Genomic DNA, 24,820 nt, shown 5'->3' on the forward strand with positions numbered 1-24,820 from the left:
TAGCTCATTAACATTCTTCCCAGGACCTTCTATGTTTAGATGTTGTGTCGATAATACTGTCTTCTGGTACAAGTGCTCAGAAATAAAACTCTAATATAATCGGCAAATTAGCTGCAGAATAATAAGCTTCATTACAGCTAGCCAGCTACTCCAGCCTTCTGCTTTTATCAATGAATTAAAAGCTCTTCATCTGCAGTTATTACTGTAACATGACACGGCAGCAATGCTGAACAGTTGAGAAGGCGATTTTGCTGTGATAAGCATGGTCCCCCACAGACTCTGTGGTTCTGTAACATGCATCCCCAGCCATGGGATTGTTCTCCATAATCAAAGATTTCATTTAAAAATAAAACTGCATTACATCCAGCGTGCCTGTAAAGGCAGCTTTTAAAATAGTCCTCCAGTGTAGGACAGCGTCAGGATGTCAGTCCGAGACTGCAGGCAGACAGGAAATTATCAAGCCTAATTCAGTCGCTGCATTCCTCCCTGTGTTTTGTGCAGGGGACAATGAGAAAATGTTCAGGTCCCTGCACAAAGACAAACTGTGGCAGTTGAAAGCTTAGGGAAACCTTACCTTCTCTTGGGATTTCTGAACTTCCCAATGGCTTTTTGTTGAGTGCAGGGTCCTCGCCGGTGTCAGTGTTCTTTTCTTAGGTATTTGTATTTGTCCAAGGCCGAGATTATTAGTTTTAATCCTTCTTCTTCCTGAGATTTAGAGTTCCTTGTGCTGAAATATTCTTTCCATGATGGTTTCCAATGGTGTTTGCTAAAGTTCTATCTGGCATTTTAGGTGTAACTAAAGGTACAGAGATAAATGTATGACAAAACAAAACAAAACAAAAACAAAAAAACAGCTTGGAAAAGTTTTTTGCTGTTGTTGTTGGGTTTTTTTTGTTTGTTTGTTTGTGAATTTATATCCACACATCTTTAAAAGTGATTGTCAGCTACATATCTGATTGGAAATCCTTACTGATTTCAGCATAGGTTATCCAGGGCTTATGTCTCCCAGGTTCCATTTTGAAAGGGATTTTGTCTGTCACTCCCTGACTTTGGTAACAGCCCAAATGTTTCTTTTCCAAGTGGAAAGTCCTTTGAACGGCGGTCATCAGACACAAGGACACAAGGGCTTTGTGTGAGTGGTGGCAGAATGAACTTTTTGGGTGCTTGGGTGCGTGGGAAAACTCCTCCTGCATTTCTCCTGTATAAGGTCTTCCTGTACTTCTCCTGCTCTAGCATGCTGAGGGCAATGGCAGCAGCAATGTAGCATTGTGCTGGCTCTTCTTAGAGTTGGGAACTGCTGTGAGAAGCTGGAGGAGAAGGTAAGCTCAGAAGAAAACAAGAGAGGGGGGGTTGTTGACTGCAGTCACCTTCTCATCATTGACAGTTTCTCTCAGGTGTAAAAAAATCAGCAGGCAGTGTAATAGCACACTAAGCATATGGACATAAATTTTATTTATTTATTTTTTTTTCTCAGGAGAAATTTCTCCTAAAAATCTCATTCTCCCACACTCTCTCTAATAAATCTGGTAGCAATATTGTCATTAGCCTTCTCTCCTTTCCTTCCCAAAACTCTTCAGGATGTGTTTTTGTATGATACAATAGCTGAGGCACTGGAAACAGCCTGTATTACCTAAGTACAGCTTAATCCCTCCTGCTGGCACAAATAAAGGGACGACACGAAGGTGGGAATGAGTACCCAGCAGAGGCTTTTTAGGTTACATTACAGTTCAGGAAAAGTTGTAGGTACTCATATGTCGAGGATTTAAAAAATATGAAAAAGCCATCCCTTCAAAGTCCATCTTCCTTTTTTGAACTTTCTAACCTTTGGGCTTCTTTCTCCAAGAATGAGCATAAGCACTGAGTGCACCCTATGGAGTCAAGAACTTGGAAACTTTTTAGAAAGATCAGAAATCTTTTTAAAAGTAAAAACCTGAAAATAATCTCAGCCTTACAACTTGATGTCTTTGAATGTTTTAGACATGACTACGCAGTTCGGTATGTGCAAAAGAATAGCTTTTTTTTTTTTTTTATGAAAAATCATATTTCTGAAATAAATGTTTTTGCTGAATTTCAGTTTGTTTGTGTGAAAAAGCATCATTTTCTAAATAAAAAAGTTCAGCTGCTGTGTAAGAAGGCTCAAAGAAAAAGACATTTTTTTGAGTTTGAGTGACTTTTTTTGTGCATCTATTTTGAAATGCCAGCTCAAAAATGAAATGCAAGTTTGAATCTTTTCCAGGCTTGCCATGTGAAAACAGCACTTTTCTAATAAAACAATTATTTTATCTGCTGATTTCTTTCTCCTTTTGATCTGCTTTAATAATGATTAATACCAGACATAAGTTTATAGCAAGTCTTTTTTGGCATATGCCACAGATAGCATGTACATTACATGTTGGCTCCAAAAATAACCAGTCCAGTCCAGGTAACATTAGCCTCTGCAGGTGCTCGTGGAAGGTAGGGCGGGAAGCGCTCTCCTCCTCAGACAACTCAGCAGCTCCTTGCCAAGGAGCTGGTGCAGAGGAGGCCTGGTGTCTCCAACTAGCCAAACTTCTCAGCTGAATCAGTAACACCGCTGATGTGCCAGCGTCTGTGGGCTTCCAGGGCTTTGGTGGCCTTCTTGGTCACTGATCTCCTGTGCTGGACGGAGACCAGCTGTTTTTGTCCAGGCCAGGGCAATAGCTTTCCAAGGGATGGCCCATCCAAGAGCCAGTTAATGGCTGTTGTATTAACTCCTTCAAGGAATTTTTATTCGGCTTTATTGGGGCTGAATGGTGGTTTGATTTCTATTGCACATTCGTCTCTGTGTAAAGATGAGGCAGGACTGTTTCTGAGCCAAGGAGAGGCCCATCATTGCAGGAGACAAGAGAACAAACACTCTCACAGTATAATCAATCTTATAGAGCAGATGGATACAGTAATTAGAGCAAAAACAATTTTGCCAAGAATATTAACATTTCAACAGTTTATCAGAAAGGGGGTGTTGACACCGGTCAATAATTTTCTGATTATTGCAAAAACATCTTAAGTTGTTGACTGTTTTGTGCAAAATGGGACAGACTAATTTTGGCCTCCTGACCTTGTTTACAGCGATGGGAGGTAGCTTTGCCACCTTTTTTTTTTTTTTGAAGACAAACAAACAAACGTGTTTTTCCATGATTTGAAGGTATCCTAGGCCATAAAGATGTATGGGGTTTCCAAAGAGCATATTTATTTATATTTTACTCAGTCTCTTGATACTTGGGTGCATGTTGCAAAAAATTAAACAACTGTTGCCAACAGTTAGCATGAGTCAAGTCTACCCATTCCTCCCCCTCTTCCCATGCGTAGATGAGATAAACATCATGCCAATGAGCCCCCAAAAAAGAATAAGAATAAAAAAATAATTTAGAAGAATCCAAGTACTTCAAAGTTTAAAACACTTCCTTCACTGGGTAGGAAATACTTTCTATTTGATTTCTACCAGCTGAGTGAAAAACTGGCAAATCTGTGAGACATGGAAGGAAATACTGGAGTAATATATATATATATATATAAAGTATGAATGAGGGCAGGGGCATTTTACAACTGTTAATGTATATTTCACTCATCTATTTGTCTTTTGTTTCCTTTTTGCCCTTCCCACTTTATTCTTTTGTCTATTTTCTCCTATCAGTTCCTCTGTTTCCTCCCCTGCACTGTTCTGCACATGACTCTGTCTGAGATCTATTCTCCTCATGCTATTTCAGTGTTGTGCCCATTAGCACTGGTGCTGCTACACAGACCCAAGGCATCAGATCCTTCTGCTGTGTTGAAAGACACTCTCAACTACTACTGGAAGGGATTCCTCCACAGGGCAACCTTGATATACCTGCAGGTTACAGAGCTGGACGTGAGCTTCTCAGAGAAGTCAGGACAAATCCCCTGAAAGCATTTCATGCTCCTAGTTAGCGATTGCTCACATTCAGGTATTGTGAAAGACTGGAGTTGTGGATATAAATTCATTTTTTGTTTCTTGCTTTGCATGAAGGAATCACAGAAGTCAGGCTCAGAATGAGGCCATGAAGGAGAAATCAGCAGAAGGAGGGAATTTCCTTGGTATCAGGAAAGATACCTACCTGCTGCAGCTCTTATGCCGAAGACGGGTAAAAGACCAAAAGGACCGTGTGTCCTACAACTTCTGACTAGTGGCAGTAACACTTCACGGCTTTAATTTTATAGCCTTAGACTGTGACAGTACAAATGGTTTGATATTGATGAGCATTTCTTGCAGCAAAACCAGACAGTATGACCTTAAATCAAATTTGTTTAGCCCCTGTCTCAAGTGCCAGGTGACAATGAGGCCAGTTCCTACCATAAGCCAGAGCAACACAGAGACTGCTTGAAGTTACACTTTCTGGTCTGTGACATCTGTGGGGCCACAGCAGAACTGAGGGCTCAGCTGGATGAGTTAATGTGTTGGCTGCTCACTTTTTTTTTGCCCTAACACAATCTTACCCTTAGGAGGTGCGTTGAAGAGGCGCAGTCCAGCAGTCATGAGTATGTCTTGGAAAGGGTGAGGGATGATATCAAATCCCTTGATCCTCCTCAGTAGAATAGCTTACTGTTTATTACGTGGGAGCTGGCTGTAGGGCTTCACCTCCTTTTTAAAGGCAGAAGTCAATTAAGAGTTTATAATATGATGTCTTGAAAATAGAGATTTTTCCTCTTGCCATAGCAAGTAGCCAGAGACCAGGAGCAGAGCAGCTCAGCAGTTGCAGTAGAAAAGGGGCAGCTGCTACTCAGAGCTCTTACAGCTGCTCTGTACTGGACCTGGTGGGTTAAAAGTCTGGGCTTAGAAGTCCTTGTGAGAATAATTGTCCCATCTACTTGCTATCTGGCAGGGGTTGCCATCGACAGCTGACATTGATTAACCAGGGGAGAGAGTGGGTAAGTGGGTAGAATCCTATCTGCACGTGAAATTGAAGCTAAATCACTGGAAATTTGCCCCTGTGAATCCTTAAAGGTCAAGAGTGTGGATCAGAGATCTAGTAGTGCAGGCCGTGGCGAGAGAGTCAGTGTGCTCAAGGGCCTGAAACAGCTTGAGTTTTGGCTGTCAGGGCTTGTGCAAAGCATCTCCCAGAAGGAGGTGGAGAGGAGCAGGGCAGTCTTACGCCAAGCCCTAGGGCAGGCGGTGGCAGATGCTGCACACTGGAGCGGTGCTCCACGGGACACGATGCCAGCCTGAGGCTCTGCCTGCACAGGAATGATACATTGGATTAGGCTATTCACCCTGGCTTCAGGAATGAGCTGTATCAGACGTGAAATGCAATCACATTGCTTTGATCTGCTTTCCCACGGTGCGCTTTTTTGTCAAGCAGCATGCTTGCAAGCAGTGCCATGCTTGTGTGCCACGCAGTGCCCAGGGAATGTACCCAGGGCTGCAGTGTCTGTCCGTCCGCTCGCTGCACCCTGGAGGGCATTGCAGAAAGCCTAGTGACAGCTGGAGGAGACCTGGGATCAAATCAGTACATTCCTGTGATTATTCTCCCAGCCGTCCTGTAGTGCACCCTAAATAGCTTTGGGCTGATGTAACATAAGGGAATGATGCAAATATACACGCCTGTTTTTTCCAGTTGTCCCAGAAGCCCTCACTTACCTTTCTCCCACGTGAACCTTTCCAGTGGTGCTTTTCAAGAAGAGAATGGAACAGGGCAGCTAAACCTGAATGAAAGTAGGATGGGCACAGGGGGGACTGAAAGAAAGGTGGTACCACATAAAAACAGCCTGATTTCATAGGTAAGTGGGTCAAAGGAGCCTCAGTTCACTCTTGCTGCAGTTGGAGCACAGTTGTGAATAGTGACTGCACTGGTACCATGGCAATGACCAAAGTGCTTTGGGTATAAATTGTTATACTGGCCTGTGTGCGAGGGAATGTTTTCTAAATAATCAGGTGACCCACTCCTCAATGAAATTATTCAGGTCAGTTGTTTTAAAATCCGGTTATGAACAAGACAGGGAATAGAGCATACAAACTGCACTCAGCGTACCTGAGCAAGAACACTGCCGCTTTCAGAGCTCTTGCATTCGTCTCACTCATGACTATGGAGCACTTGAAGCAGCCATGCCCCTGCTATGAAACAGGGTGTGCAACAAGAAGGTCTGCAGTTCAAATTTTTTTTTAAGCTGTTGCTTAAACCTGCTGCCTGATAATCTCAAACACCGACTTTATTTGCCTTATAAGAAATTTTGAGTTTTCTTTTTGTATTCACCCCTCACAATTTTGCAGGTGTTTGTTAAGGAAGGAATCTGCTGCTACCTTTTTGCAAGCCTTCAGTATTTAACCTTTCCACTAAAACAAGTCCATAAGACTGATCCTTCTTTCTGTGTTTTTGCAGGTTGTTCCTATATCTACATCTAGTATGTGAACCATGAGTGCTTCTCACTTATTTTTTTTTGGTGTCTTAACTCAGATCTCCTTCAGTTTAAACTAGTCTTACAATTCTCCACTCACTGTGAGGCATGACTGGCCCTAAGAAGTTTGTATCCAGATACTTCTCCTCTGTCTTCCTTTTCTGTCTCCTTCGGTCTCTCAGCTGTTATTAAATTCCTATTAGGCTGGGGATATAGCATTTTTCCCACTTAGGCAAGCCAACAACAACACCTGTACTTATTTCCCAATCCAAGCTGTCATGCTGATAATGATAAAGAATCACTTTCCCTACACTTTTGAAAGGACATCCTCGCCTAGCTTTCCCTGCCATTGTTTGCTCTAAGGTAAGATGTTTTCTAAAAAAAAATCTTCTGCTTTCCCCATGTAAAAATGTAGCCTGAGGAAGAAGGGCCTTTTTTAAGTTGATGATAAGAGAGTAAAGAGAAAGAAGGAACATAGGGGCATGCTTTGAGCAGGGAAGCCCCCTTGAGATGGGGTAAGAAGTGATGCACAGCTGTGGGCAGTGCTGCCAGTTACAGGATGGTGTCCTTCTTTAATGCAGATGTAGAAGGGCAGCAACATCCAACAGCTGGTCTTGCAAGGCTGTTTATTTTGTAATGCGAATAACACAAGAGTGCTCTTTGCCTTGAATTATGTTTTGGGAGAAAGTCTGTGGCAAAGTCAGCAACATTCTACACAATTTTTTCTGGCCCCAATAATAACAAATCATTGCAACTGGTTTAAAATGTCAGTAGCAATCTGAAGCTTCTTGGGGAAAATTATTTGCCCCAGATTTTTACCCCAGAACTGTGCATGCTTATATAGTTCTGCATACCCACAGAAGCAAGGTTTTTTTTTTTTTTTTTTTTTTCTTCTTCTGTTCTATTGCCCTGTGATAAACATGCAGGCCATACAACACATCTGATTTGTTTCAGCTCCTATGGCACATCTGGTTCAAGGAGGAGTTAAGGCTGTAAACATGCTGTTTGTGGTTGCATGGAATCCTGTCGGAAAATGAGGGTTTTTTTTTTTTTTTTTTTTTTTTTTTGTTCCACAGACTGTATATTGCTTTAGCATATTGTGTGGGTAAGCAAGGGACCTGGAAAGAGAGCCCTACCTTCATCTGCCATGGCAGCTGCCAGTCTGCAACTAAGGAAAAAAACTGCATGCACTACATGGTGGGGTGGCACCAGAACACACACTGTTATGGAACCTCTTTTGCTGTGGACAGGCAAGGAGACTTTTGTGTTATGCTGTATCTTGTATTATGCTGTATCTCTGTTGGAGACCATGGTACATTTCTGGTCAAGAACATCTTCTACAGCATCCTGGTAGTACAGTGTAGCCTTCTGGGGTGTCCCTCTAGCACACCCTGTAACAGAGCCCACTCCTCCAGGATAGCTACTGTGACTTTCCTGATGCTCCCATCCTTCTCTGTCGTCATCCACTTTTTCTCTTCCTGCTTCCCTCTGGGACACATATCCTCTCTGCCCCCTCTACCCCAGCACCCCAGGGACTACTTGCCTGCTGGTGGCTTTGCTCCAGACAGCACAATCTCTCTGATGAAAGTGAGCTGTTCCAGAAAACCTATAAGGCTCACACCACGAACGGTGATGATAAAAGGTAGGTGACGACAGATACGCACCGTATTTACTGCCTAATAGTAAACTGTGGTGCACATACCCGAGTGCTTGCATGTAAGAGGAGAGATGTCATTTGGGCAGGCTGACCCAGAGCAGGAAGGGCGCCTGGGCCAGTCCAGTGCAAAACAATGCGGCGGGGAGTGGTGGGGGGGCTGCCAGTAGCTGAGCGGTCGGGAAGGCTCCCGTATGAACCTAAAAGCAAACAAATGCACTGCCAAGTAGTGCTGCTCCTGTTCCAAGGAGGATCACTTATTGCAGTTTGAATTATTAGCTCATTTGTTGTAGTAAAAGACTGTGTGGACGCAAGGCACTGTGAGGAGACCAAACTAAAATTACATCTGTGTGCAAAAAAGGCCTGGGAGTGTATTTATATCCCTGCTTTGCCATGGGACTCTTATTCAAAGCACAATATAAATCATTATGTAAAAATAAAAAAAAAAAACCTTTGGTCTCTGCAATGTACCTGACATAAAAACACAGTCGATGTTAAGCAGAATTGCTAATACTTGATGCTCAAGTAGATCTTCAGCAGTATGTTATTTACTGTTAATGTATGGGGCATTCGCTTTGGCAACTGGACTAAGCAGCAGTGTTTGGTGTTTTCCAAGCACACAACCAGAGTACTGAGTCAGAAAATCACTGAAACCGTATCACTGGTTCAGGGAAACCTTCTCTTCCTCCTCCACTTGCTTCACTGTTTTATCTTAAATAAATGAATAAGCATGATAATTTACTTTCAAACCTAGACATTTCTTTCTGCATCATCTGCCCAGTTCAAAGTAGCAATGCAAAGTGCAGCTCTAGAAATCCTCTACCGTAGGGCAGGGAGACTGCAATGGCACTTAACCTTTGTATGTGTTCTTCGGGCATCTGACTGCCCCCAAGCCATGGCCCTCCTGGAATAGGGGGCCTCTTTGGTTTCATTTCAGGCTTCAAAAACGCTCACTGGAGACTCCAGTATATCTGCATAAATCTTGTCACTTAAATATAGATTAATGGGAACCAGCAGGGAGTAAAAATACTCTACTTTTTATGGTAAAAACCATAAAGCATGGTAAATGCTTAACTTCAGTTTTATAGCAAAAGCTGTCCTGCCATCCCCACCCAGCACTCAGTTCTCTCTTTTTTAGGCATTTGGCTTTATTCACAGCTTAAATTTTATTCCTAGTAAGCACTACTATTTCCCCATACTTCCCTAAGCACATACAAAATACTCTATTTTCATACACTGCCAGCGAAGTCCTACTCAGCAGTGAGTTCTACTGACAACTTCCCAACTAATTGTCTTTTTGTCTGGGCTGCATTTAGAAAGAGACTTCATTACTGAAATCAAGCCCAATTTCTTGATCTCCAAAGAAATTGAAAGTTTGTTGATAGGGTTATGCCAGATGATGAGAAAAAGAAACAGAAAAGGGCATAAGGTATTTCCTACGTAGTCTAACCGGTCCTAAAGTCAAGGTGACATATACTGGTAGTAGCTTAACTTCTAACAGTATAAACCTCTTGAACCCACGTAACATTGAGATCCTTAATACCTGTATCACCTTTGAGGATGCTACTAAGGATTTAACAGAAATACTTTGGTCACTCAGGCCATGGTAAAAGACTGCTTTCAGCCCACCCACGGGGACACAAAATGCACTGACTCAAACCTCTGAGCAGGTGATGTGTGACTACACAGGCTGGACCTCATCTGAGGCAGATAACCTCATCTAGGCCAGGAGAAGGAAAAACAAAGGTAATGGAAAAGAAACAGCTATAATAACCATCTGCAAGCCCACATGGCCTCCACTTCAGCACCCATAAAACTTAAAAGGATAAAAGAAAAGGAAATTGCTTTCAAAATTGAAAAGACAATTTTATAAATATTTCTTCATATGCTTTTATAGGGTGTTGGACTTGTTGCCCTATTTCTGATATTAGGAGTGCTGCATATATTAGCTTTTAGCGTGAAGGGGAATATATTCCGGGAAAGTGGCATTTTCCTTCTACTCTGCATATGCACACATTAGTTTAAAAGTGAGTTTTATTTTCATTTTTAGTCTTAAGCTTAATCTTACTGCAATGGGCTCTTGGCTCTTCAGCTGTCCCCAAGGTGCCAGTGGCACCATCCTGCACGTCAGTTCAGCTTGCACTGCCTGGACTACAGCAAGTCTGGATCCCAGAACAAACGATCAAAACAAATGATCCCATTTACAGTATGAGAAGAAAGTCAGTGGTGTCCACAGAGGCTTCCCTGGACTGAGCTTAGGTTATGCCCTTTTGCAACCAGCACAGCTGTTGGCTATCAATAGCTTTATACCCAATACAAGTTTCTTAAGTGATAGTATAGCCTTGCTGTCTTTTCCTTAAATTGTGATGTCAAATTACACATCTGTGCCCCTCCTAAGGCTTGTTGCCCTCCCAGCATGGCATGAAAGCTCCATTCTTTTAAATCAAGCCCAAAGCCCGGTGCAGCCTGGTGCAGCACTGGGAGCAGCCCAGAGGTGCCATGGCTGGGACCTGCTCAATAAACCCATGGGTGCTGAGACAAAGGCCATGGACAACAATGATTTTAAATGTGGTATGAAAGACTGCCTTGTTACCTAAGGATTATCTTCTTAAAGAACTGAATGGGGCTAAAAGGAGAATTTTTCAGCCACCTAAGAGCCACTTGTGCTTTTGAAACAAAACTGAGGTTTGCAAACTTTTAGTCATTTTAGAATCACTGTGCCGAAATTGAATCTCATGTTAAAAGCTAAATTACACCAGGTGGAAGTTGTCCCTCCTCTAGGAATGGAGAACAACTGCATACATGTCATGTACAAGTTTCAGCTGTAGACTCCTCTGTAGCCTAGACAAGAGCTTTGCATAAATTCAGAGCTCCCCAGTTATGATGGCTTTATCAAGAGACTTATTAGTGATCATTTAAAATTATCTTGCTTAGAAGGGGACTGCTATGTGCAAAGCCTATCTTTCCTATGTAGTATGTGACTAATAATGGTTTATTTATTATTATTTTTTAATGTTTCTACATTAGTGCAAGGAATAGTGTTAGCATAATTCTAGTGTAAAAGAAAACCAGCTGTATCCATTATAAGTGCATTACTGCCAGGAACTGTAAATATGTTTATGCCTGATAGCCTTTTGACTCAATAATATCCTGCTATCTCTGTTGGGCAGGCAAGTTTTTAAACCAAGAAAAGACAGGTTATGATTTTCATAACCAAACTGTGTTTCTTTTTGAAGTATGTTATCTATATTCAAATATTAAGAAGGTCATTAAAAAAATCTACTTGTGATTTTAAAGGAGAACAATTGAAATGTCATCTTCAAAGTGGTGGCAAGAATGTACGATGTGCACTAAGAACAAGTTATTCCTCCCAGATATACACATACGCAGACAAACCCTGCCATATCATACCATACAAACAATTTTAATTGTGTAGTTACAGTCAATAACCACTCCTAGTCAGAACATTTCTGCATAAAGAAAATTGTGATACACTTATAAAAACAGCCAGCTGTAACAAAATAACTGGTGTTTTCATAGCAATAAACTCATAAAAAAGAAATACACCTTTATACAGAAAATTTATACAGCTGTAGCTTTAAAATTGATTGTAAACCAAAGGAAGACACATTGCAAACATCAATTATTTTCACATTAATTGCATAAGTTTCTAAGGTGATCTATTAGTTTTATTTACCTAAGCTTATTTGCATGATAGTAAAAATTGCATACAACAATAAGAGTGAAGCTTATAGTATGAATTGCTTGGATAACATAGAGCACTTTTTATAGGCAACTGTGTAAAGCACATTTTCTCTATTTAAAACTTTTAAGACACTTTGTTTTACTGCCCATCAAAATACATTTATAAATAGAAAAAAAAATCAGTATGATAACAAGAGAAGCAATATTACATTTAACGGAAACTTCCAAAAAAATTAATTACAACATGATGCTGCAGGATCTACAAATAAATAATGAGGACTAAATTGTGTTTCACATTTTCTTTTTCATTTTCTTTAAAACCATGTAACAATGAGAATGGAAAAAAAAAACAGTGACCTTTATTTCCAAAAGAAAACAAATCTGAATTACGGCAGTGCCATATAATACAAGGCATTTGTTGGCATATGTTATCTTTAAACTGCATTCCACAGTCTATAGTTCTTTTGTAACATACAATAGAACAAGAGTAACAAACTCTTTTTATTTTATTTTTTTTTAAATAAATGTGAGTTTCCAAAGATCAAGTGTGGAGTGCTACAGTAATAATTAAAAAAAAAAAAAAAAAGGAACAACAACAACAACAAAAAAAAAAACAGTAAATCACAAAAGTTGTAATGCTTGTCTGAAGGCTCCAGAATCAAAATCACTGGTATCATGCTTATTGGGTACACTCACAGTGTATCCAGTGAACACAAATTAATATCAAACAATCCTCAACGCTTCATCTGTTGCTGCGAAGCAGTTTGTAAAACAGAGTAAAACATCTAGTGCAGTCTGCATTATCCTTTTTTCAACTTTTGTGCAAGTTTTGGAAGATTCATTGGCCAAACAATGTATAATAAAGGTTTTTGACAGAACGCAAGATGGAACTTTCATTTCATTAGTAAATACCAGTGGCACTGTTGAAAGAAAATAATACTTTTAGATCAGTCTTTCAATTCAGCATTAATTTCTGTGTTCCCTTCTACCGATAACTCTTCTTCTAGTTTAACCGGAAAAAGCGTGTTTGCATTTTTATCTTGGATGCTGTCTTCTAAATCCTTGAGCAACTCTTCCTCCTTGTATTCTGCAACATCCACCTCTAACCCAGAATTGTCCTTCAGCTTCCCGTGGTGCTTGAGATAATATCGCTGGTTCTGAAAGAACTTGATGATGGTGTGCTTGGGCAGGTCAAGCTGAGCGGAGAGAGTCTGGATTGCTTCTTCATCTGGATACAGGCCCACGTCTTGAATGAAACTCTGTAGGATCCCTAGGGCTTCAACAGAAATCTTTGTTCGCGGCCGGGGTTTCTGACGATTTTCATCCTCAGATTCAGCTGGTGATGCTACTGTCGGTTGCCTTGGGGGTAGTCTGGGACCTGGTTGCTGTTGCTGCTGCTGCTGCTGCTGCTGTTGTTGCTGTTGCTGCTGCTGCTGCTGCAAGACAAAGCACAGCATTTTTTGTACATGCATTCCTGCCCGTATTTTGTGTTACGAAGAAAATCCATGGGAAAAAAATTGCAGAGCTATAAGTAATCGCTCAGTAACTTTAAGCGAAACAAACAAAAAAAAGGCTCATTATCAATGGTAGTAACGTGACCCTGAATTAAAATAATTAGTAAGCCTCTGCATACCTTCCACACATCTGCACATGTGTGAGCAGGGACTGGGGATAAAGGGCTGGCAAGATGCGGGCAGAGTGGTGGAGCACTCTGAGTTGGTCCAGCTGAAACACCGATGACGTGACATCAGCGGCAGTTCAGCCGACAGTTCAATGAACGTGCTCCATGAGTCAAGTGCAGACAAGACAAAATGCTAAGTAGGTGACATAGCGTAGGATTAACTTGACCAGCTTAGCCAGAACTGTAGCAAGGGCAAAGTGAGAAAAGTGCCAGATGAGGGCAAACACACAGGAGCTCTGCCAGCAGCAGCAGCTGCTGCCCAAAAGCAAGGACTGAAAATCTCTAGCAATGGCTAGACAGAACGGACCGGGGGGATCGGGGAGAGGGAAAGCATTTTAGCTAAGTGTGGAATATCCCGCTACCGATCTGTGCTGAGCAGCCACTGAAGCCTCCCCAAACTTGCAAACGTTACTGCAGACTGCGTTAGCTGGAAGGGTCTAACATCATGCTGCCAAACCCTGCCTCCACAAGGACAAAGAGATCAGGAGGTAGCAACTCCTTGTTTCCCGGTCTGGCTCTGACCCATCTTGCCTGTGGCCACGGAGAAGGTGTCTTGTCTGTGTTCAAGGATTCCAGCATATAAACGGGGAACAAACATATTTACCTACTGCAGTGTTTGTGCTGGGGATTATTTAGTTAATATTTATAAAGCACTAAGATGCAAAGCTCTAAATAAGTTGCACTATTATTATTAGAAGGGAACATGCTGCATTCCAAAAACTCAAGCAATAAAAATGAGCCAGTATGCACATCAGAAGAATAAGATAAAGCAAATCATGATGTAAATAATTAACAAGAGCTTAAAATGAAGTTTTGCAAGCATGGATTCAGAAACATTCTTAAAAGGTGAGGCACTGAGCCCTAGGGACAGAGATGTTTTTCTCCTCCACTGCTGGAGTACAGCACATTATAAGATCATGTTTAAAATCAAAAGTAAATTTATCAGCTACTGTTTTTGTTGACAATTCTCTTGCTTCACAGCACAGGAAGCACTGGTTAGTAAGATATTTTGGATCAGCAAATTTCTTGTCATATGGTACAAACCACCAGTTATTATTAAAAAACAACAGCAGCAAAACAAGCAGCTGCTATCACTACATTTCATTTCCCTTTGCGAGTCTCCCCTCGACAGTTTTTTGTGTGTCAGAAGTGGTTCCCAAGGTTTTGGTTGCAATCTACTTGCAGACCTTAAGAAGCACAAAATATTGTAGGGATTGGATGAATTTAATTTCTGGCCATTTTGCAGTGCCACTTATGGTTGTGAAGACTTCATGTAGGTCTCAACACCCACTTCAGCAGCCCCTGCTTGAAGCGATCCTGTTATTGTAAAATCTGATGCAAATGCCCATGGAATTAGGGCTCTTGCCTCATCCCTATTCACATCCTTTCATGTTTTACGCTCTGTGAGCAGTCCCATTGAAGGTTTCAAACCCACAGAGATTCAAGACTACTCCCAGCACATTAAAATCTTACAAGACTGGAGGCTTTGTATATACAGTTTGAAAACTCGTGTCTTAACTACACAATTTTGCATCTCCAACAATTACAGTGTAGAAGAGCACAGACAAAACTCAGGCCCAGTCTCCCAATCCACTCTTACAAGTCATATTAAGAGATTACAGTGCAACTGCTTAGGTGAATAATATTTGTGAGATCAAACACAAAACTTTTATCAACAAGGCAAGAAAATCTAAGTAAATGGCATAGTGGCAAAATGTTTATACCGTGCATAAGCTTTTCCTTTTATCCCCTTAAGAAGTGATTTTATTAAAAACAATGTACGTTTTCAAACAAGTGCTGTTTTCTTACTTAATATAAATCTTTCTCTCTCTTTTTGCTAAATCAAACAGCAACTTTCCAGTCTTTCACAATTATTTTAGTAGTTGATATCCTAAGGGATTGACTTATTCAGTTTGCTTTACCTTTAATATACACTTGTGTTGTTTCTGGCTGCGAGATAACTCTATCCTCCCTAGCTCTGTAAATATTTTCCTGTATAGGTAATACAAATCGTGCACCATGTCTCAGCTGAGGTTGGGAACTGAAAAGCAGGGGTAATATCTGCCCTGTAAGAGGGAGCACTTAAAGGCTGACCTCAGGTCTTCAGTGAGAAGGGATTAAAGAGTCTCTAGCTCAGAGAGCTGCAGATCTGGCCTGTGATATTTAGCAAACTGGCCAGCCGTGCTCCCTGGCTGAGGGGCCACCAGGCTCGTGTGCGTGATGCCTGGGAGAGCCAAGGGACCAGCACCTCCAAGCCAGGTGGCGTGGGTCCTGCAAGCCCTCTGTTCTCTCCCTGGCACATTTGCCCTTGTGCCAGCTCACCTGCGGAGCAGCACCCAGCCAAGGTCCAGCGGTCAGCAGGCCTGGTAAGAAAGCGCCTCTATGCTCTCCTTTCCCAAGGGTGGTGGGAGAGGGGCTCTAAAGGAAAAACAAACAAACATTGACTCATCCCGGTCTCGGCTGGGGATCAAATGGGACGAGGAATCATGTCCCCTTCCCTCACTCCTACCTGGGGTGGGACATCACTGCTGAGGGGTTGAGCTTAGCTTTCCAACAGCAGCATGTTATCACCTCCTCCCACTCTGCTGGCAATGCACAGCTAGTGCCCAACACATCTGTCTTTTGGTCCTGATGCCTGTCTGATGCCAGGCAGCTCATGCGGACAGCTTGTACTGCCCCACGCACATGTGCCTGAGCTGCCCTCTCCATGCAAACTTGAAAAAACCCAAACCAGAAGAAAAACACAGGGGGTCACCCACTCATCTTTTAATTCAGGTGGCGGAGGGCAGTGTGCTGTTATCTCTTACCAGGAGACCTGTAGTTAGTCTGGCGGGGAGGAAAGAAACACTAATTTCCTTTGCTATGTTTAAAGCTTTATTTACTTAGTGCTCTGCTGGATTGGCCAAGGTAAACTAACCTGAATCTGGTCTGCTGGCACATGGATAATGTGGGAAGGCCTGTCACCATGGTGATGAACTGCATTGCTTTCTTGTTCGTAAATGGCATCGCGTTCAGGCTGAGGAAGACTGAGGAACCTTCGGATCATGGAGAGATTCTCCCAGAGGGTCCTGTTCTCTGGTGAGGGATCTTCTTTCCAACGTAACAGCTCGCAGAGCCACCCCTTGAGGATAACACCAGCAAAATGTTAGTATTTCCTCACCTCATGAGGAGCAAATGAGGGTGAAACGTGGACTTCAGCAGCACTGCATTCTCTCACCTCCTTGGCAAGACGTGGCTTTCACTGTAAATGCTGGATGTGAACCAAACGTCAGCACACCAAGAGACCACCACCTTATTGCTCAGACCCTTGCAAGACACAAGCACATTTTCCTTGGTCCTGTACCCCAGTGCTCTTTGTTCAACAAACCCATTGACCAAGGCAGAATCCCCTATATCCTCCCCTACAAACCGATACCAGTACGTGATACTCTCTCTGCTGCCTGTTTTATTTTATGCAAGCCTACACCCATCTGAGAGCATCAACACCACATTTCAGTAGCTGGTAGATCAGCTGCTGTGCAGTTTCTAAATGCTGGTACTACTCCTCCAAACAGGAAAGTACTTCAGTTACCTGCTTTGACTGCAGAGCTGCCTGATGGAAATCAGAATGATAGCAAAGCTCCCTAATGTCTTTTTAAAAGAGAGGAATCCTTTTATGGGATGCAGGAAAGTAAGATTCGTGCAAATGCTCTGGGAAGCACAGTGTGCATTGGCAACAATTTTTTGGTATATTAAAATTTAGAAACAAAATATTGCACGCATGCAACATGCGTATTTCTTCCTTTTAGCATCAAGGATCTGTTTTCAAAACTAGGTCCATGCAATTTTATTTCTTAATGCTGTGGGAAAGATAATATGACATTTTATTGAATCAACAAATAATATAAATGTACAGAAGCTTTTAGATCCTTTTTATATGTACTGGTATTTGAAAAATGGTTTATCCAGACCAGTTTACTACTAGATACAATAGATACATAGATACAGAATAGATACATTATTTTTTTGAAGACATTCATATCTTTAGCTAGCAGTTAATAAATGCAGTGTAAAAATATTGCCATGATAGGAAGAGGTGAAAGTAAACAAATAAACTTAATGCATTCATATTGTATACAAAAATATTTGGTGAGGTGTGTATAAAGATTTCAAGTGTATGCTCTTGGAGGAAAACTGAACAAATGACACAGGAGAAAAAGCAGAAATAACCCAACTGACAAATGTTGGTGAGATGCTGGTAGCAGAGCTGAGAAGGCAAAAATTTAAGCAGGGCCCAGACCCACTGTGTGCTCATCAGGTGTGCTGAGATGTAGGTGAGCAGTGGCAGCAGAGAGGCCCCCTGCACCCTGGAGGTGGGGCACACCCCACTTTTTGGCCACACAGATGCTGGGTGTTGCCCCAGGGCTTAAAAAGTGAATTGGGAAATGTAGCCAAATGCCATCCTACAGATGTACACATAATGTACAGCTTGTCTCAGTTCGAGCTCTATGGCATGTTTCTAAAACAGTAGCAAGGGTATGTATGTTCTCCCTCCCCATCATGAGGAGCCCTGGGATGCATCAGCAGGTCGATGCACAAACTCTCCCTGCCCCTAACAAAATCCATATGCTGCTTGTGGTTCTCTGCTTGCCTTGCTTCTGTGGGGTCAAGTGCAGGACTGTGCTCAACAGCAGTACTAGCTTTCTGCAGCAAGTTAAGATGTGAAATCAGAAAGCATAGGTGGTTTGTTGGGATGGAGGGGAGAAGATGAAGAGAACCAAATTGAGATCTTTTAATTGAAATGAAAATTTAATTAAAAAGAAACAGGCCCACCCTGAAGCTGAAAAAAATGTCCTAACCGAAGGACAATTGGAGTCTGCACTGCTTCATATTGAAACTGTTGGTCCTGTTTCTAATGGTGGTGAAAGAGAAAGGTGAACTTCAAAAGCATTTAGGTGAAAAGTTTTTTTTTTATATATATATATATATATAAAAATATATATAAAAATACAAGATAGACAACATTTCCCCTTCCATGACAGCTCTTTAAGGTATACTCACAGACCTAACAAGAAATTGCACCATGCACTTAGAAGCTGCACGTTTTGTCTACTGGCAATGGGAATTTCAGATGCTCTTTTGAAAAGGCAGTTGTAACTCTTATTAAATGCCCCATAGTAAAAATAATTCCTAAGCAATCAAAGTTTATGCTGATTAAACATATTTCACAACAACACTTTTGTTAACTAAGAAATTCCTTCTCCCCATATTGCCTTTTCTGTGTTTCTACAGTTGATAGATGTCTTTAGCCTTACAAATTACTGTTAACTAGCATTGCACTTTCAGTACTATGCTATTAGTATTTGCACTGAAATCTCACTTCTAATTTTTTATGTAAAAATGATTTAATGAGTTGTAAGATGAAGCATGTCTCTGCTAGCCTTTCAGAGAAACACTGATTTTGAGATACTGAAATCAGTTGCTTCTGACACTGTGTATAGAGTATACTGCTACTCTAATTAAATGTCTCTTTTCCACTCTGTTCTTCATGCTCTTAAGTAAACAGTTATTCTGATAAAATATATGATAGACAACATGGAAATGACCAACTGAAATCTTCTAAAATTACAAGGACAGAAGCAATTTTGGGTCTTTGTTTATTTTGAAAATATTTGTAAAAGTTGACCTTACAGAAATTCTCAGAAGAGTCAGTGATTGGGCAGTAACAGAGACTGTAGGGGTTTATTTAGTTAGTAGGACTTTATACCACCGTGTTCAGAAAACCAACCAACCAACCAAAACCCGTAAGTATTTAATTTAATTTCAGTGCAGACTTCTGTTTGAACATAAAGCTTATTCAGAAAAGTCAGCTGGATGAGAATGTATGAAATGTTTTTGTAAATTTGAGAAAAAATAATGATATAGACTCGTCTAATGGGGATTTTAAGTTATGCAAAATTTGTAGGTTTTGCTTCTATTTGATCTAAAGAAGTATGAAGTGCTATTGTTAACATAGTTTAATTTACTAGTGAATTTAACAAGGCTGATTTTTCTCCTCTTGTACGCACCTACATCTAGAGCAATTTCTGTATAGTTCATACAATTTATTCTGAAGGAGAGCTCACACCACTGCTTTTTCATGCTTTTATAATCTTATAAGAAGTGGACTGGACCCTAAAATAATAAGGAAGTATCTATAACTCAAATTTGATGACAGCCAGTTTCTACAGCACATACAGCACATCATTAAAAAACAGCCTTAAAATAATTAGACAGATATATCTATGCAGCAAGGCAAACCCCCCAAAACTCTGCAATGACATTGGGAAAAACCTTGATTTTAAAACAGAGTAAATTTGCCAGGCAACATTACACTGAATATAAAGAGAGTACAAAGCAAAATATAAACATTAGCCACATGTAAATATGTTTGCAGAACTTTCAGGATGTTACTACTTTTCAAACTGACAAAGTTTAATTTGACACCTTCTGTTCTAAAACCTTTGTTTCTATTCAAAATCACGCCTTTAGCTGCTATCAATCACTATGCTCTCCCTATTACTTAAAATACTGGCATGGGCCCTGGATAAGCTGAAAATGCCATGCAGATGAATTCTGAGATAATATGTTCAAACCTGTTATATACAACACAAATCCTGTAAAGTTATGTATTGTAAACCTACATTTATTGGGAACTAAAAGTCTTAAATCCATCTGCTACAAAGAAAATACTGTTATGCACTTTCAAGTAACCAAGTACCATCTGCAAAGGTCTTGCTACAGTAAGCAAGAAAATGGTGAAAAAAAAAAAAAAGATGCTAAACCTAAGATATTTAAAATAAATAAGGGTCTTCTGCCTGGTTTTCTTGTAGGGATTTAGTAAAGAAACATTAAAGAAACATAAGATATTAAAGGAAAAAAACCTGTGAAAGCTCTACTGCCAAACTATTGCAAGAAAAGCGCAAAGAGGATAACTGCCAAACATTAGAGTCTGCAAGACCCATGAGCACGCTTATTTTAAAGAAAGCATACGTGCATTTTATTTACGTATCCAAATGCTATTTTATTCAGACTGAGTTGAGCTGTATTTAAAGTCCTGCTCTGTCACACACAGCGTCTAAAAAAAAACTATTCTTGCATTCCAGTATCCTTCTTATTATATGAAAAAAAAAAAAAAAAAAAAAAAAGGAAATCTACACTTATGGTGTAAATACCAATTCTAACTAGATCAAAGAGGGTAGCATTACCAGCATGAAAGATGCTCTCTGGGCAAAGCTTCCATCCAAATCAGCAATAAACAAGTCCGGGAAGAAAGGGCTTCAAGGTGGAGCAACGGAATTCTTTTGTTTGGTGAATTTGCTATAGTGATGATAATTTGCCAAATGATGATTTTTTTTTTTTTTTCAGAATAACTAACAAGGAATCAAACATTTTTAAAAGGAGCTGTAATTTGAATCCATGAAGGCAAAACATTTTACAGTATCAGTGCTAAGATGCGAACAGCTTTTCTTTGGTATAGCATATCGGAGATTATTTTGTATCAGTCTCTGGGGCATATAGCATAATAAAAATATATAGTGTTAGAAGAAATCAGTCTAAATAAGGAGGTATTTGATACAAACATTTTAGCAAAAAGTGTGAATTGCATTTCAGCTTCTACTGTGAACAAAGACTAAGTACATAATCCATTAAACAGTACTTTGAACTAAAAAAATTGAGTATTGTAGACTAAACTAAAGTAGGCATTTTGAATGAGCACATTTTCAGCAACTAACTATAAAGCTAGCAATTTATCATTCAGCAAATAATTTTCTACTTTTAAAAGAATCTGTAAGTGTTACTTATGCTAATGAAGACTGTTTTTAATCTGCCCACAAACATGCTAATAGAGGGCAATTTTTTTTATTTACAATGCTGAAGGCACTCCAGTTTATAGAGCACAGATATGAAATTACACTTGGTAAAATGGGCTCTTAATTGTCTGAGCAACCCAAATCCTTCACCTTTAACACAAAAGCTTATAGACAAAACAAAGGAAAAGAACTCATGAACTAAACTTTAAATATTGACTTTTTCCCTTCAAAAGCTGTCCAACTTGCTTTACAAATCTCATTTTTGTTCCAAATGGCTGTGTTTGTCGTAGATATTTCCATTTCTTTTCAAAACTGAATCCACACATAAAAGAGAAGAAAAAAGGCCGATACCACCACTACAATACATGCATATAGTCTTAGGCCTCAGTATTAAACTTGTAAGCTGCTCATTGTACAGAAAGGTTGCTTTTGGAAAAGTCATAATACTTCCAATGAGATACATTATGGTAGCATAGGAGTACTGAAAGCATTTTAAATTATTTACTAGGTTAAAAGGGTGAAATGGTACTTTAAATACATCAAATTTCATCATCTGGGCCATTTTTTGGTGGCAAAGTGGTATTGATCTTTCCAAATGCTTAAAATTAACTATTTCCAGAAGGTCATTATTTGATTAAAGGCATTAAAGTTGAGGGCAAGAAATGATGCACTTTGTCTTCCTTCCCATTCAAATAATCATGTAATTTAATCAGAACTATCCCTTCATGTCCTGTAATAAAAATGTTTGTCTTAAGATATTGTTCTTTACCTAACATATTAACCTTTAAATGTTATGAAGTTCTTAAGAATAATCTCTGCTTAGAGAAGATTCTTCCATAATGCAATGAAAGGATCACCAGCATTTAAATTGATAAGGCCAAATTTCCTACACATTGATTGGAAAACGCATTAAACCCTTCAACTGAGATTTCTCAGAGTGTTGAACAGGATCGAAAATTCAGGGAGTTCAGAATACATAAGCTTCTGTATATGGCATCATGAAGGAAAACAAACAAATGTTGCTTCAGCACAAAACAAATCCAACAAATAAGTAGCAATGGACTCTGTTTTAGTTTACAGTGGGAATGCAGTTTGCATTACGTTTGTATTATCCAGAAAACTACATCAGGCAACCCCCACTGCAGTGGAAGAAGACAGCATTTAATTCAAAATTCATCTTTGGGCTGAGATTACTGAAATTTGACTTCTTTCTGGGTGAAATACTTGTGGGTTCAGACATGGGTACAAGCCCAGATGATCAGAGTGCTCCTTTTAAGCCTTAAATATTCTTCAGGAATTCCCTGACTTCAGGAGAATTTATTCTGACTGCAGGTTTGTATTTTTCCTAAACTACATAAATTGTCGTGGTTATCTCCTATCAAAGTTGAATAGACCTATATGTTTCCCAGAAGAGCTGAAGTCTGTTAAAAGAATGGCCACTGCATATCTTCATAAAATGTTAAGGAAAATTAATAATCTGTCAGATTCAGTAGTTTTTGATACTGAACAATGCATTTGTTAGTGAAAAGCTTTTCATTTTAGCTTATATTTTCAAGTACTTTTAAGAACTGACTTATGTGAGGCACATACTTTCAAGTAAATTTGAAAGCTGCCATCAATGTTCAATAGCTTGGGATTTCCCTATTTTCCTCACAAAACTGTGTATCTGTAATTCAAGAAGCAAAAGCTGGTGTTCAGTCTGATCCAGAGGATGAGCAGAGCTGCTAGAACATGAATGCGTCTTCTTGAGATGTGGTGTAAAGTGAAAACAAATGTTCCCAGAACGATGTTTGCTTTATTATTTTATTCACACTAATCAGTCCTAAATTTCAGGCTCTGCTTTTTAGCATTCCACTAAATCAGAGAAAGTTTGAAACCTGAAGCTGTCCTTTATCTCCAGCTATTTCTGGTTTATCTATTCTACTGGCTTTCATTACTAGAACATTGAAAGGGGAAGCCAGATGTGAATTTTAAGTAAATCTGTATCTGCCATTGTAATAGATGAGATTTAGTAAAACAAACAAACTGAAAACCCCACAACCTCATAGGGCTTTTCAGAAGAAAGGTAAACTTCACTAGCAGGAAAAACTTCCTTTGAAGAAATAGATTATGCCGTTAAATTTCTTATCCAACCTATTATTCAGCTGCACCATCTGTCTGCATGTTACCTACACCTCTTCTCTGGGTTAGGAAAAAAAAAATGACCAAGCTGCCAGCAGTGGTGCTGACAGCATTTCACTGCATTTTTCTGGGGGGGAAAAGATCCCTGATGATCTTTTTCCCTCTGCCTTTTTTCCCTGTATAGCTGCAGCACTTACAAATTAAATATGTATTTCTACTCTTGTAAACAACCAAATAAAACAAACGAACAAATAAAAACCACACACACACACACACAAAAAAAAAAAAAAAAAAAAAAAGGAAACTTGCTAAAGCAACCTGTAAAATTCAATGATAGGCATGAAATGAGTACAGCAACAAAACGACCCAGGAAACTGCTGCCCTGCTCCTGCAGTCTAGTCTGTCATATCAGACCTCTCTCTACTTGGAGCCCTGGTGTGTGGCTGGGAGCCAGTGCTACAGAAAAACTTGTCGGATTAAGGGCTGAAGCTGTATCAAAATCGGTATGCACGGTCCCCGGGTGCGAATACTTGAGACGTACCACCAGCGCCTGGGAAGAAAAAAAACAGAACGCTCCTAACCCGTTAACTCTAAAACTGGCTGAAAACATAAATATCATTACTTTTTAGTCGAGTACAGAGGGAATTAATAAACTAAATTAAGGGCTTCTCCCAGGCTTGGTTTCTCTGCTCTCAGCCTCCTCCACCTCTCCGTTTCCTTGTTTAAATGTATCTTTTCTACAGTATTGCCTTCAATTGCCTAGCAATGATAGGCACAAGCCCTAATCAAAAACATAATATGCATTCCTTTGAAAATCTTTCTTACATAAAATGCAACTACATTCATATGTAAAAAGAAGGGAAAAAGTAATAGATGCAAAAAACAGTGGGTGAAGCTTTATTCTGCCTTCCTCTCCTCCATATCCTTCCTTTTTCACACACACGATTCAGTTGGCATTGTAACCACGAGATATGCAGGACAAAAAATATACTTAAAAAAAATCTAAACAAGAAAAAATATCTGCTAATTATTAAATAAGTCAGTCTTAGTCTGGTACATTACTTTTTATGGCATAGGCACATAAAATGGGTCAGTGGGTTTCACAGAGGGTGACTGGTAATATATGGCCCTTTATCTTTCATTTAAGTAGGGAGAACTACTGATTTCACTGCAATGCCAACGCTTCCCCTGAAAGTAAATACAACCCTAAATCCAACCATGACCCTTAATAGCCCACATTTATTTATTCTTAAACGTGCAATCAATTTTCATATGGCAGCTATAGCTACAGCTTAGTTAGAGAAGGGTCTTTAACAGAAAGAGCTTGGCAGTTTTAAAAATCTTTTTTAGTACTATCAATTTACAAGTGAACTGGAAATGTTTATTATTATGTTGCTTATGGAGATTTAACATTTGCTTTGGGGGAAAGATCTCTAGTAAAAAGGCCATAGGTCCAAA

The 24,820-nt window shown here is 39.9% G+C and overlaps 1 protein-coding gene across 6 annotated transcripts in view; it reads right to left on the bottom strand.

Annotated features, from left to right (window-relative positions):
* Window positions 1-11,437: 11,437 nt before the first annotated feature.
* Window positions 11,438-24,820, bottom strand: part of SATB1 (SATB homeobox 1) — a 93,212-nt gene continuing 79,829 nt past the window's right edge. For 4 of the 6 annotated variants that reach the window (XM_082755433.1, XM_082755435.1, XM_082755432.1 and 1 more), the window contains exons 10-12: window positions 16,327-16,530; window positions 15,732-15,827; window positions 11,438-13,164 (exon numbers count right to left, since the gene is read on the bottom strand). In XM_082755433.1, the coding sequence (XP_082611559.1) occupies window positions 12,676-13,164; window positions 15,732-15,827; window positions 16,327-16,530 (789 nt within the window). In that variant the 3' untranslated portion in view covers window positions 11,438-12,675. The remainder of the gene's footprint in view (window positions 13,165-15,731; window positions 15,828-16,326; window positions 16,531-24,820) is intronic. The other 2 variants (XM_082755437.1, XM_082755436.1) reach the window with 2 other exon arrangements.

This window comes from Aythya marila, assembly GCF_965140915.1.
Source record: "Aythya marila genome assembly, chromosome: 2".
In the NCBI taxonomy this organism is placed as follows: domain Eukaryota; kingdom Metazoa; phylum Chordata; class Aves; order Anseriformes; family Anatidae; genus Aythya; species Aythya marila.